Source organism: Myotis yumanensis, unplaced genomic scaffold (genome assembly GCF_028538775.1).
Source record: "Myotis yumanensis isolate MYYU_CA2020_CCGP unplaced genomic scaffold, mMyoYum1.0.hap1 SCAF_6, whole genome shotgun sequence".
Lineage (NCBI taxonomy): Eukaryota > Metazoa > Chordata > Mammalia > Chiroptera > Vespertilionidae > Myotis > Myotis yumanensis.
The window spans coordinates 90362559-90377376 of record NW_027223757.1 but is presented as its reverse complement, the minus strand read 5'-3'; the positions used below and the strand labels follow the sequence as shown (position 1 = coordinate 90377376).

General features: G+C 41.9%; 1 protein-coding gene across 1 annotated transcript in view; it reads left to right on the top strand.

The window, feature by feature from the left end:
- Nucleotides 1-5778: 5778 nt before the first annotated feature.
- CUNH6orf89 (chromosome unknown C6orf89 homolog) overlaps nt 5779-14818 on the top strand; it is a 32382-nt gene continuing 23342 nt past the window's right edge. Inside the window, exon 1 of the mRNA XM_070418673.1 lies at nt 5779-5893. Coding sequence (XP_070274774.1) covers nt 5892-5893 — 2 coding nt within the window. The 5' untranslated portion in view covers nt 5779-5891. The remainder of the gene's footprint in view (nt 5894-14818) is intronic.

The following is a 14818-nucleotide window of genomic DNA, read 5'->3' as shown; positions in this document are numbered from 1 at the left end:
GGAGGGTTTGCTCAGGGTCAAAGGTGGAGAAGCAAAGTAGAGGCACTGCAGGGAAGTTTGGATAGAGGACAAGAAATAAATGGGGTACATAAACATATGGTAAATGCTCTGCACAGCCCTTAATAATGATGGCTAAATGAATGCCTACTTTGTGCCAGCCTGGGGCTAAGCACTTTGGGTACTTTAAACATCGTTAAAATCCAACACAGATGGAGACCAGACTTGAAAATTCCCTGAGCAGACACACCAGTTTAGTCATACAAGCAAAACTTAGGCCAGTTCTTGTTAATGCCTCTGAAAATCATAAACAGAACTTAAACTGTTCCCCGAAATTGATGTAAGCTAACCACTTTTAACCCATTCTCTGTCACTAGGAAAACTCTAATTTTATAACCAATCACTGGGAAGAATAAACAGCCATTGCCTCCTCAATATGTAAGCTGCTTTATTACTTATTTAATCTTTATTGTTGAAAGTATTACATATGTCTCCTATTTTTCCCCAGTGACCCCTTCTAGCCCGCCCCTACCCTCCAGGCCTTCACCATACTATAGTCTGTGTCCATAGGTTATGAATATATGCATACAAGTTCTTTGCTCTCTTCCCACCCACCCCCGCCTTCCCTTTGAGATTGGACAGTCTGTTCCATGCCTCTATGTCTCTGGATCTATTTGTAAGCTGCTTTGTAACCACGTATTTCTGAGCCTCATTCTGTGTTTGATTTGAGTGCTCCCAGTTTGCCAACTGTTTTTTTGTGTGTGCACAATACATTTTTTTGCTAATTATTATGTCATTGATCCAGTGGTTTTACTTCCAGTATTTCTGAACTTTTGACAATATTTAATATTGAAAACCCTCTGAGGTATGCCCAGCTGGTGTGGCTAAGTGGTTGAGCGTCAGTCACATGCCCAGCTTGCAGGCTTGATCACTGGTGTGGGGTGTGCAGGGGGCAACCGATCAATGATTCTCTCTTATCATTGATGTTTTTTTCTCTCTCTCTCTCTCACTTCCTCTCTGAAATCAATAAAAATATTTTTAAACCTTATGAGGTAGATATTACTATTTATTCCCTTTTTACTTTGAGAAAACAGATTAATAACTTGCTCAAAGTACCACAGCTGTGAGCCTGTGCCCCTAACCACAGTTCAATCCTAGTTTCTGTAATTGTCAAGTAGGAATAAGGTTATACAGGGTGTAAAGATCAAACTAGACAGCGAGCTCCGTGAGAGAGGAACTGGCCTTCCTGCATCTCGATGCCCTCCTCACAGAGCACTGAGCATAGGGTGCTCAGGTTTCACTGGATGCATAATGGCCGTAAACCATTGTTTTAGCCTTGGCCGGTGTAGCTCAGTTGGTTGGGTGTCCTCTGTGCACCATATGGTTGCCAGTTCCATTCCCATCAGGGCCCATGCCCGGGTTTTGGGCTCAATCCCTAGTAGGGGACATGCAGAAGGCAACCAATTATGAATAGATTTTCCCCCCTTCCTCTTTCTTTAAAAAACAATAAAAATATTAAAACAAAACAAAATGTCAAAAAAAAACAAAAAACAATGCTAATGTAAGGTATAATTAGTTTCACACTGCCTGTGGTCTTGTGTTCATGCCTTCTTTGTAACCCTTGAGATGGAAGGAAAAGGCTTTATTTTTTTATTTTTGCTTTTTATTTATTTATTTATTTTTCCATCTTTAATTTCTTTATTGATTAAGGTATTACATATGTGACTTCATTTCCCCCATAAACCCCCCACCCCCACTCATGCCCTTGCCCCCCTGTTGACTGTGTCCATTGGTTGGGCTTATATGCATGCCTACAAGTCCTTTGGTTAATCTCTCCCCCTTACCCCCACCCTCCCCTACTTTCCCTCTGAGGTTTGACAGTCTTATTGCTGCTTCTCTGTCTCTGCATCTATCCCTTTTCATCAGCCTATGTTGTCCACTATATTCCACAAATGAGTGAGATCATGTGGTATTTATCTTTCTCTGACTGGCTTATTTTACTTAGCATAATGCTCTCCAGTTCCATCCATGCTGTTGCAAATGGTAAGAACTCCTTCTTTTTTACCGCAGCGTAGTATTCCATTGTGTAGATCAGTGGTTCCCAAACTTATTTGGTCTACCGCCCCCTTTCCAGAAAAAATATTACCCAGCGCCCCCTGGAAATTAATTTTTTTAAAAATTTTAATAGCAATTAAACAGAAAGATGTATGTATTAATGTTTCTACCTTTTTCGTAAAATATAGTAAAGAAAGGTGTAAATTAGAAACATTGAAGTTTGAAATTATGAAACTATTTATTGAACTCAGAATGGAAAGGTAATACAAAAAAAGTTAAAACAAATGCATCTGTGGCCATCACCACCCCCCTGGATCGCTGCAGTGCCCACCAGGGGGCTGTAGCGCCCACTTTGGGAATCACTGGTGTAGATGTACCACAATGCAAATCAAAACGACAATGCAGTATCATCTCACACCTGTCAGAATGGCTATCATCAACAAATTAACAAACAACAAGTGTTGGAGAGGATGTGGAGAAAAAGGAACCCTTTTGCACTGCTGGTGGGAATGCAGACTGGTACAGCCACTGTGGAGAACAGTATGGAGTTTCCTCAAAAAACTAAAAATGGAACTCCCATTTGACCCAGTGATCCCACTTCTAGGAATATATCCCAAGAAGCCAGAAACACCAATCAGAAAGGATATATGCATCCCTATGTTCATAGCAGCACAATTCACCATAGCTAAGATTTGGAAACAGCCTAAGTGCCCATCAGCAGATGAGTGGATTAGGAAAAGGCTTTATTATTGTCCATTTTGTCTGTTATCTGAGTTGCCTTTTCCTGGACCTTTTGTAGTTTCTTACTATATATTTTGGGAGGCTTAGGGCACAGTGAAGATGCTTTGGAGTTTTACACAAGAATAAGACAGTGTCCTGCTGTCTCATTTCAAAATCCTTCTTTAAGAGCCTCACTATTTGTTGATCTTTTTGTCCCTAAGGGAACATTGGGTGCCAGTGACTTTAGGAAGGAGTCTACAAAGAGGCCTAGGTTCCTTTTCTGAGTTATAACTAATAGTTCACGTTAAATTAGAGTAGCTTGTATTTACTTCATTTATTGTGTCTAATGTTTACTGCATCTTTTGGAAGTGTCACTCGGGCTCTGGTATAGAAAATGACAGGAAGGGCCAGAAAGACATGGGATTTTTAGGACATCTGGACTCCCCAGAGCACATTTTTTTAAAGTAAATATTTAAATTGAAGTATAATATACATCCAGAAAAGTGGACAGATACTAAGTGTGGCAGTTCAATTAAATATCACAAAACAAACCCACCTGTGTAACCACTATCAAATCAAGAAAAAAACAAACCTGTTTCCAGCTCCACAGAAGCACCCCCATCAATCAGTGCCCCTCCCCATCCCCGAAGGTAATTAACCACTTTCTGAGTTCTAAATTCATAGATTAGTTTTGGAAATTTATATAAATGGAGTCATAAAGTGTTTTTATATCTGGCTTCTTTTGTTTAACATGTTTGTGAGATATATTCATGTTGTTGTACGTAGTGGTTCATTTTTCAATGTTGTGTAGTGTTCTGTTGGAGGAATATACTGCAGGGTATTTATTCTATTGGTAATGGGCATTTTGGATGTTTCCATATTGTGCCTGTTACAAATAATGATGCTGTTAATATTCTTTTAAAAATTTTTATTGATTGATTGTTTTTAGAGAGAGGAAGGGACAGAGAAACATCGATTTGTGCTTCTATTTATTTATGCATTCATTGGTTGATTCTTTTTTGTTGTTCAAAAAACATCACCTGAGGATATTTTTTCCATTACTTTTTCAGAGTGGAAGGGAGGAAGGGAGGGGAGAGAGAGAGAGAGAGAGACACATAGACTGGTTGCTACTGACTGCCTTCTGCATACGCCCTGACCAGAGGTGGTAAGCAAGCCTGCAACCCAGGTAAATGCCCTTGACTGGGAATAAAACCTGAGGCCCTTCAGTGCATGGGCTGATGCTCCAACCACTTAGCCACACGGGCCAGGGCCATTAGTTGATTCTTGTATGTGTCCTGACCAGGGATTGAACCCGAAACCTTAGTGTATGGGGACAATGCTCTAAAAACTAAGCTACGGGCAGGGCCAATATTCTTGTGTGCAACTTTGTACATGAATTTGGGGGGTATATACCTAGAATTAGAATTGCTGGATAATAGGTTATGTTTATATTATAATTTATTAATTAACACCAATTTGTTTTCCAAGATGGCTGTAGCAATTTACATTTCTACCACAGTGTGTGAGTTGCTGTTGCTTTGCTTCCTTGTCAACACTTAATGTTGCCAGTCTTTTTCACTTAAGCAATTCTGGAGCTTGTATATCTCAGTAATCATTTGCCTAACCATTAATGATTAAGGAAGTTGAACACTTCTTCATATGTGTATTTACCATTTAGATATCATCTTTTGTGATATCTTTTTGTGTTCAAATCTTCTGTCCATTTTTCTATTTGGCTCTTTTTTCTTTCTTTTTTTTGGGGGGGGGGGGGTGTTCTTTTTATATCCTGGATACAAGCTTGTTTCTTTTACTCTACAGCTTGTTTTTCATTCTCTTCTAATTTTAATGCAGTCCAATGTATCAATTTTATCTCTTATAGAACACCTCAATTCCGACTAGCCACATTTTAGGTATTCAGTAGTCACTTGCACAGTGACAGTATTGGACAGAGCAGCTTTAAAGTTTTATTGTTTTGCCTTAGCTAGATCTACCTTGCACATAGAATTTATTTTGCTGTATCATGTAAAGTAGGAGTCAAGTTTCATTTTTTCCTACATGGATATACAGCTGACCCAGTAGTATTTATTGAAAGCATTATCCTTTCCTCACTCCCCTCTTATACCTCTTTTTCATAAAGTGTCTATATATGAGTGGTTTTGGTTTCTGTTCTGTTTAATTGGTTTGCCTATTCCTGCATCAGTATCACACAGCCTTGGTACCTGTGGCTTCCTTAGTGTGAATCCAGTAGCATTTTGTTGGCAGATCTCTTGGAGAAAGCAGTTAAGCTCTTTGGCACTAAAAACAGGGTAAGATAAGGAGCCTGGGTTCAAATCATGACACCACCGCTCTTTATATATGTAATCCCAGCAGGTTAACCTTTTCGTAAACTCCAGCTTGGTTGGTGCGAGGATAAATGTTGTGGGGCTATTTATGTCATAGGGTTGTTGGGGCGGTTTCCCGAATATAAAGTGCTTGGTAATGTCTGGCAGAAAAGACTCAAAAAGTATTGAGCCCCCGCGGGTGTGGTTCGACCCCGGTCAGGACGCATGCACAAGGCAACCAATTGAGGTTTCTCTCTCACATCGGGTGTTTCTCTGGCTCTCTCCCTTCCTCTCTCTAAAACAAAATTTTAAAAAACTTGAGTGGGCCAGGTGTAAATTTGAGTTACCTGTTTGTCCTTCTCTCGTTTAGACGAGAAGCTCCGGAGGTAAGGGCCTGCCCTCCATTTACTCATCCTTCCCACACTCACCCTTAGTGCCTATCACACTGCCTGGCACGCAGGAGGGGGCTCACAAATGCTTGTTGAACGAATCCGTTCCGGCACTTAGTCTGTGTCAGTGCAGCCGGAAAGCATTGAGAAGGAAGAACTGAACGCCAGGGGGAGCGAGAACCCCGCTCTCCAGATCTCGCGAGAGTGACCGCGAGCATCTGACGTCATGCGTTCTGCGTTTGGCGCAGCGGGGCAGTGGAGAAGGAGCTACTCTAGGCGTGCGGCCGCGCCGGTAGCTTGGGAGTCGCTTCCGGGTTGCGCGCCGGAAGCAGGAAGTTGTCGGCTTCTCTTTCTCGCCCGGCGGCTGCTGTCCCCGAGGCGGGAGGAGCCCGAGGGGCGCGGGCCCCGCATGTGAGTGACTGGGGCCCAGGGCCGGGTGGGGGAGGTCGCTCCGTGACCTGTCGCCGCCGCGCCGTCTGTGACATCCTCGCGCAGCCCCTCCCCTGCCGCCCCCGCTTGCCCCTTCGCTGACCTCTTTTTTGAGCCTCCGGAGTTGTGCAGACTGACAGCATCCCCGGGCCGCTCCCCCGGGCCGACTCCCTTAAGACGTCGCCCCGCTTCCCGGGGTTCTCCCCGGGAGCAAAGCGAGGTCGCCCTGGGTGGGCCTGTCTCCCAGGCCTCACAGGAGAGGTGCTAGCGAAGTCGGCCTTTCACTGCCTTTGGACGGGTTTCCAAATTTTTTTGGTATATTGAGATTAGCTTTTCAGCCCCACTCAGAACCGTCTTTCTAGTTGTTAAAGAGGACATTGTTGGTATGTGATAAACATGGCATCTTGGGTTTCAGAAAGGAACATGGAAGACTTGGTTCACTGACCTGAATAAAGGAGCTATTTGTAATGGCCTTCCAGTCCAGGGAAATTCGCCTTCTTCGTGTTCCATAGTGTTTTGAAGGCCAGTCACCCTACAAGCCACACTTTTTCTGGTCTAATAAGGGCCCACATAGCTTTGGAATTCGAGAATATATTTCTTTCGTCATCACCTGGTAATAGAGACTTCTCCAAGATATGATTAAGACTTTATCTGGTTGCTCATGCGGTGGTTCCCATGGTGGAATCGTCTATGAACATCTCTCCCTTCGTAAATGTACTTGCATTTGAGTTACCACCATTTCTCTCTAAGGAACAACATGCCTTCACCCAGATTCGACTTTGAAATTGTGGGGGCTATAATATGAACTATAAAATAATATTTTCCCTCCCATTTCTAAATTTTCCCATCTGAATCAGATTAATAGGAGAAAATAAATATTTTTAAAATTGATTTTAGGGAGAGGTAGGAAGAGGGAGAGAGAAACATCAATGATGAGAGGGAATCATTGATCCCCTGCCTCCTGGGAACCCCACCGGGGATCCAGCCCAAAACCCTGGCATGTATCCTGACTGGGAATTGAACCCTGACCTCCTGGTTCATGGGTCGATGCTCAACCACTGAGCCACACTGGCCGAGCAGAAAATAAACATGTTAGTGCACGTGAACAGGGAATTCACATATGCATGAAATTCTCAAAGACAGTGAGACAGTGGTATATTTGTCATTTTGGACAAAGGAGAGGGGGAGGGGTGGAATCTTAGATTTCAAAAGTGAGAATGAGCGATTTGCAGGTAATTAAGGAAGAACACAACATGTACATTTTTGCTAGGCAACCCAGAAAACAATGGAGTCTTCCTGAAGCAAGCTTTTCCATCCCAATCTCTTAGCGCAGGAAAGCCAGGGAGGGTCAAAGGTGCTTTGCGTCTTTTCTTGATGACCAACTTAAAGTTAATATCCCTAAAGGCAGCTTAGGGTGGCAAAACTGTCTCCTTCACTACATGGAAGTTTTGACTGAAGTTCACGCAGCCCGGCTTGCATTTCAGAGAGAGGCCCTTTCATCTTTGGGCCAAAACAATTTTCAAGACCCACTTTGAATCCCTTATTCCTCCACAACTACTTTAATACCACAGAGAGTGTTCAAGTATAAGGTTCTTAACCTGCTCATGTAAATTTTCATTGGGCTATTGAATTTTTTTTTTAAAAGTAGTTTATTTTTAGAGAGAGAGGAAGGGAGAAGAGAGAAACATCGGTGTGAAAGCGAAATGAAACATAGATTGGCTGCCTCCTGCATGCCCCCTACCTGGGATCCAGTGCAAAACCCAGGCATGTGTCCTGGCTGGGAATCGAACCAGCAACCTTTTGGTGCACAGAACGACATCCAACCAACTGAGCCACACCAGCCAGGGCTAATGTATTTATTTTTAAAGTAGAAGAATAAAAAGTAAAATGAATAAACCATTATTGCATTAAATTAGTTTGGGCACAGAATGATCATTTTTAGGTCCTTTCTATAAATTTGTTCCATAGACACTGGTCCGGTTTCTTGTCTCTTAGGTAAATTTGCATGTCTGTTGTTAGTTTCGTGTGTTGTTATCGTCTTTATCTCTGCTTTCAAGAAACAATTCAGTGTGAGAGGGAGATTAAAAAAATTGATGTAATACAAAGTGATAGAGTTGTGTTTAAGGTTCAGAATTTAAAAGGTTTAAAAATCAGGGTTGGGAGAGAGTTCAGTCATTGGACGAAGCACTGGGGGCTAGGCTTTGTGGGCAGAGGGAATTAAGTGTACAAAAGCAAACAGATCTGAAACGTGTTAGTGCAGAATGTGAGGAAGGAATGGGAAATGAGACTGAATAGGTAGAATGACCAGATCATAAAGAGCCATGCTAAGTAATTGGGACTTTATCTTATGACTAGAGGCCCAGTGCATGAAATTTGTGCACAGGGCCGGGGGTGTCCCTCAGCCCAGCCTTCACCCTCTCCAATCTGAGATCCCTCTCACAATCCAGGACTGCTGGCTCCCAACTGCTTGCCTGCCTGCCTACCTGCCAGATTGCCCCTAACCGCTTCTGCCTGCCAGCCTGATCACTCCCTAACCACTTACCTGCCAGCCTGATCGACACCTAACTGCTCTCCCCTGACAGCCTGGTCACCCCCAACTGCCCTCCTCTGCTGGCCTGGTCGCCCCTAACTGCCCTCCCCTGCAGGCCTGGGTCCCCCCCCCAATTGCCCTCCTCTGCGGGCCATCTTGTGTCCACATGGGGGCAGCCACCTTGTGTGTTGGAGTGATGGTCAATTTGCATATTATGTCTATTAGATAGGATAGTTATTAAGTATTTAATTTGAGTATTGGGACAAATTTTTACATATCTCATTTTATAATCCCTTAACAACACTGTTGGAAAGACACAATTATCCCCATTTTATAAATGAAAACTCTGAGGCTTAGAGAGGTTAAGTACTGTCTGCTGGCCTGTACACATACATGGAGAATCTATTCACTCAGCTTTTTCTAACTCCAGTGCCTATATTCTTTTTTATATTTTTTATTGATTTCAGAGAGGAAAGGAGAGGGAGAGAGAGATAGAAACATTGATGAAAGAGAAACTTAATCAGTCGGCTGCTTCCTGCATGCCTCCTACAAGGGATTGAGCCTGAAACCTGGGCATGTGCCCTGACTGGGAATCCATCTCTGATCTCCTGGTTCATAGGTTGTCAATCAACCACTGAGCCACACCAGCCAGGCCAGTGCCTGTATTCTTAATCACCATGCTGAATTGTTCCCCAGCAGGGTATGGGGAGTCAAGGGAGGAATTTTAAATAGATGAGTAATGTGAGCCAATTTGTGTTTCAGGAAAGTAACTTGTGGAGAAAGGGGGATGGATCAGTAAAGAGGAGGTGAGCTGAAAGTGTAGAGATTAAATACATCTTTGTGATTGTCTGTGGGAGAGACGTTTAGGGCCTTAACTACCATTAGTGTATAGAGCTAAAGAGGAGATGATGAATGGGAGAACTATACAGGATGTAGAATTGAGGATTTAGTGATTGATTCATTGGTGGAGATGAGGAAGGAGGAGCAGAGGTTTTAAATTTGGAGAACTGGTGTTTCCATTATAAGAAACGGAATGTAGTAGGAGAAACCAGTTACTGGGGGAAAATAATAAGTCAGTTATCGACACATTACATATAGGGGACTGTGGGAAGTTGGGTCTTGAGTTCAGGAGAGAGTTCTAGACTGGAGAAGAGATTTGGGACTCACTAATAGCTAGCTGGTTGTTAAAGCCAGGAAGGGAATGAGAAGGTCAAGGACAATTGTGATGAATACGAACATCCAGGGACATAGACTCTGGGACAAGAACCAGAGAATCATGCCAGAGTTTGAGAGCACTTGATGGAGAGAGATAATGAGTAGCCACGGTGGCCGCTGCAGAGAGGTCAGGGAAGCTGATAACTGAGAAAACGTCCTTTGGACTCGGCATGTAGAGACCATTGGTGACCTCGGTGAAAGCAGAGGGACAGAAATATGATTTCAAGCAGCAAATAAGTGAATGGAGACCTGAGAAATAGGAAGTTGGGGTGGCATTGTTTGTTTAGGAGCTTGGTTCCAAAGGGAGGGAGAGTGCATGCATTGGAAATCTGGAGAGGAAAGATTATTATTTCTTAAACAGTGGAAATTGGAAAAGGTGAGGATAGAAGCAGAGATAAATATGAAAATGTGGAGGGGTCCTGCTTTAAATATGTCAGTGTCATAAAAGAAAGAAGAAAGCCAGAATCTGTTCTAGGTTTAAGTAGACCAAAGAGACACAACTGATGTGTGACATGTGGGTTGGCTCCTAGATTTTCTAAAAAAGCAATATGACCTTTTTGGGGGACAGTTAGGGAAATTCGACTATGGACTGGATATTAGATAAGACTAGAAAATTATCAATTTTAGTAGGTATGATAATGATGCTTAATGTACTATAAAATAATGTCCTTATTCTTAGGAGATGCATGCTGAAACATTTAGAAGTGATTTTGTGATGTGTTGCAACTAATTTTCAAATGGTTCCAATAAAAACAGAGACAGACAGAAAACAAATATGGCCAAGTGTTAACAAATGGTGAATCTAAGGATATACAGATGTTCATTGTACTATTTCAGTTTTTTTGGAGGCTTGAAATGTTCAACATAAAAAGTTGGGAGAATAATGGAAAAGGCTTATTTTCAGAGAGTGAAGAAAGTACTAGACTCTTCAAATCTCATTGAGAAGAGATGGCAAGAAAGGGACCATTAGAGTCAAGTGATGATAGGAATGTGAAAAAGTAGAATTCTCACAATTATAAATTTTAAATACTTATTGCAGCTTTAAATTGCTACTCTTTTAGGTTATGTTTAATTATTTTTTCTTTAAAGATATTATTTTTTAGTGGTTTTTATTATAATTCAAAGGCCCCATTTATTCCCCTATAGTAGAGGGAAAATGAATGGCAATCATTGGACAAAATATAATAGAATATATTCATAATACTAAAGAATGGATTAGCATACTATGTAGCTAGCATAATACTAAAGAACCTAGTAGGGGAAAACCAAAATTTAATATTACTCTGGATATTGCTCACATTGTTGAAGATTGGGACATATTTAGATGGGTTTTTGAAACTTTATTTCTCAACTCTGGTGTTTCCCCTTTTGTGTTTTAACTAGATGAATCATAATTGCCTCTTAGAGTTGCCTAGCTGGCATATCTGTTTAGTTTACCAAGCTGAGAACCTCCAGGCTGATGTCATATCAGTATTTAGGATATATATATATATCACTCTATTAAATAAACAGGGCAAAGTAAGGGTTCACATTAGTCTGACCTTTTAACCTGTTCTCTGCTTTAAACAAATATTTTTATTTATATGTTCCATCAGTCATTCTGTTATGCCTGTGCCCTGTGTTTTCCTAGATTGAGACCCCGAGGGAATTGTGGGGAACATTTCGTCAGAGCTGTCATTTTCTTCCTCCTGTTCTTGAAGTGCTCCTTCAGAAGTGGACAGCTCCCCGGCTTCCCTCCCCCAGGCCCCTCTTGAAAGCAGGATTTCACAACCTCAGTACTCAATGTTTTGAGCAGGACAGTTCCTTGTTGCGGGGTTTGTCCTGTGCTTTGCAGGATGTTTAGTCTTTACCCACTGTATGCCAGTAGTACCTCCTTAGTTTTGACAATAAAAAATATCCTCAGACATCACCACATGTCCCTGGGGGGCAGAATCCCCCCTAGTTGAGAACTTGTTTCAAAGCAATGTCTCCTAGTTGGGGGTGTGGTCAGCAGGGAAAACTTCTGCCCCTGGGTCCCTCTCCCAGAGGTGCTGACAACTCAGCATGTCCAGGGGGTGCATGCATGAGGCTTTGATTTGTGTGATGCTGCTAGTGTTCCTGCCTGTGCCCTTGCAGGTCTAAGGCACCGTTAGGAGGCAGAGTCATTCTTCGGAACTTCCCTCTCTGGCCAAGCTCATTTCTGCCAGAATTGGACCTTCTTTCTGCCCTCAAGCCTTCAGCTGATTTCACTCAGTCACCTTATACTTGATGCATAGCCAGGACTTTGTGTTTGATTTTTTTTTGAAGGGATATTATTTTATTTTTATACAAACTCTTTTTTTATCCTCATCCAAGGATACTTTTCCATTGATTTTTAGAGAGAGTGGAAGGGAGAGGGATAGACAGAGAGAGAAACATCAATGTGAAAGAGACACATTGATTGGTTACCTCCTACACACACCCCAGCCAGGGCTGGGGATTGAACCTACAACCGAGGTGCGTGCCCTTGACCGGAATCGAACCCGGGACCTTCAGTCCTCAGGCCCATGCTCTATCCACTGAGCTGGCCAGGGCCAAACTCTCATGTTTGAAAGCTGACTTTCACTAGATCACAGGGAGGGAGCCGCTCAGGTATGAAACCCTGACCTAGAGACAAGATTTTTGTTGTTTAACATCATGTCCACTAGATGCCAGCAGTATCCCTCAAGTGTAACAATTAACCATGTCTCCAGACTTCCCAAATGTGTCGTCCTCCCCCCCCACCCCCACCCCTCGGGGGCAGAATTGCACCTAGTTGAGAACCACTGACCTAATGGAAGGCAAAAGGAGGGCTTATTATCAAGATAATTTAGTGAAGACATTTCACTAAATTATAAGTAACTACCTTTCTGATAACTTTGGAACTGGTGTTAGACTATCAGGGAAGAAGGCCTGGCTGGTGTTGCTCAGTGGTTGAGCATTGACCCATGAACGAGGAGGTCATGGTTCCATTCATGGTCAGGGCACATGCCCCAGTTGCAGGCTCCATCCCTAGTAAGGGGTCATGCGGGAGGCAGCCTGTCAATGATTCTTTCTCATCATTGATGTTTTTCCTTTCCCTTGATCTCTGAAATTAATGAAAACATATTTTTTTAAAAAGAATATCAGGGAAGAAGATGAGCAGATTGCAGAAATATATTCAGTATTGTAATATCATTGTATATTTGAATTACAAAAAAGAAACTATTGCTTTTGCGATTTAAACTGGGAGTTTAATAGATTTTTATGTGTATCAAAAATGGGCAGAGGTTTACAAAAGCTGTAAAACAGCCATTAAAAATGATGATAATTTGTCCTCCTTTCACTTCACCAGCACTCTGTCCCCTTCATGGTTCTCCTAAGGGCACTCCAATATGATGTTCTCTTCTGCCTGGGGGATACCTCCATGTGCCCCATCTCCCAACACGTTAAAAAGCTTTACTGGATTTTTTTTTTCTAGAATTCCCTCTGCTCTCTTTTCTGGTCTAATGAGCTTTAATGGATTTTAACTAGGTATTGTTGGGTAATTTATTGTAGTATATATAAATGAACATTATTCCTGCTTGCTTGATGCACTGCCGAACTCTTTTTCCAAAACAGCTGAATCATTTTACATTCCGAGCAGGGTACAAGGGTTCCAGTTGTTCAACATCTTTGCCAACACTTATTGTTATCTGACTTTTTTAATGTAGCCATTCCAGTAGGTGGGGAGTGGTATCTTACTGTGCTTTTGATTTGTATTTCACTCATGGCTAATGATGCTGAACATCTTTTATGATACCTTTGGAGAAATGTCTATTCAAATCCCTTGTTCATTTTCTAATTAGGTTATTCATATTTTTATTACTGTAAGAATTATGTATGTACTTAAATACAGTCCCTTATCAGATATATTATTTGCAAATATTTTTCCCATTCTGTGGTTTGTTTCACTTTCTTGATAGTATCATTTGCAGCACAAAAATTGTTAATTTTGACATAGTCCAATTTATCATTTCTTTTGCTGCTCATGCTTTTGATGCCATATCTAAGAAGCTATTGTCTAATCCAGTGCCAGGAGTGTTTTCCTCTAAGAATTTTATAGTTGTAGCTCAAGTTTAGGCTTTTGATTCATTTTGGAAGGAAGGGTCCAACTTTATTCTTTTGCATGTGGATATCCAATTGTCCAAGCACCATTTGTTGAAAGTACACATTTAAGTATGTGTGTGTGTGTGTGTGTGTGTGTGTGTGTACTAGAGGCCCAATGCATGAAATTTGTGCAAGAGTAGGCCTTCCTTCCCCTGGCTGCCAGCACCGGCTTCCCTCTGGCCCCGGGACCCGAGCTTCCCTCGAAACCCTGGCTTCCTCTGGAAGGTCATCCGGAAGGATGTCTGGTTTAATTAGCAAATTATACTTTTCTTCTTATATATATGTGTGTGTGTGTGTGTGTGTGTGTGTGTGTATTGATTTTAGAGAGAGAGGAAGGAAGAGAGAAGCATCTGTCGGTTGCCTCCCATATGCAACCTGACCAGGGACTGAACCCACAACCTAGGCATGTGCTCTGACCAGGAATTGAACTGGTGACCTTTCAGTGTATAGACCAGTGGTTCTCAACCTTCCCAATGCCGCGACCCTTTAATATAGTTCCTCATGTTGTGGTGACCCCCAACCATAAAATTATTTTCGTTGCTACTTCATAACTATAATTTTGCTACTGTTATGAATCGTAATGTAAATATCTGATATGCAGGATGTATTTTCATTGTTACAAATTGAACATAATTAAAGCATAGTGATTAATCACAAAAACAATATGTAATTATATATGTGTTTTCCGATGGTCTTAGGCGACCCCTGTTGTTCGACCCCCAAAGGGGTCGAGACCCCCAGGTTGAGAACCGCTGGTATAGACAATGCTGAAGCAACTGAGCCACATGGCCAGGGCAAAAATACACATTTTTAAATTGAGTTTACACCATGCTTTTACATAAACCTTGGCGGTCTTAAAAAAAACAAAGAATACTTTGAGCTAAAGCAGAGAGTTTGCCCCTAGGTCAGCCGTGGGCAAACTACGGCCCGCGGGCCGGATCCGGCCTGTTTGAAATGAATAAAACTAAAAAAAAAAAAAAAAAAAAAAAAAAAGACTGTACCCTTTTATGTAATGATGTTTACTTTGAATTTATATT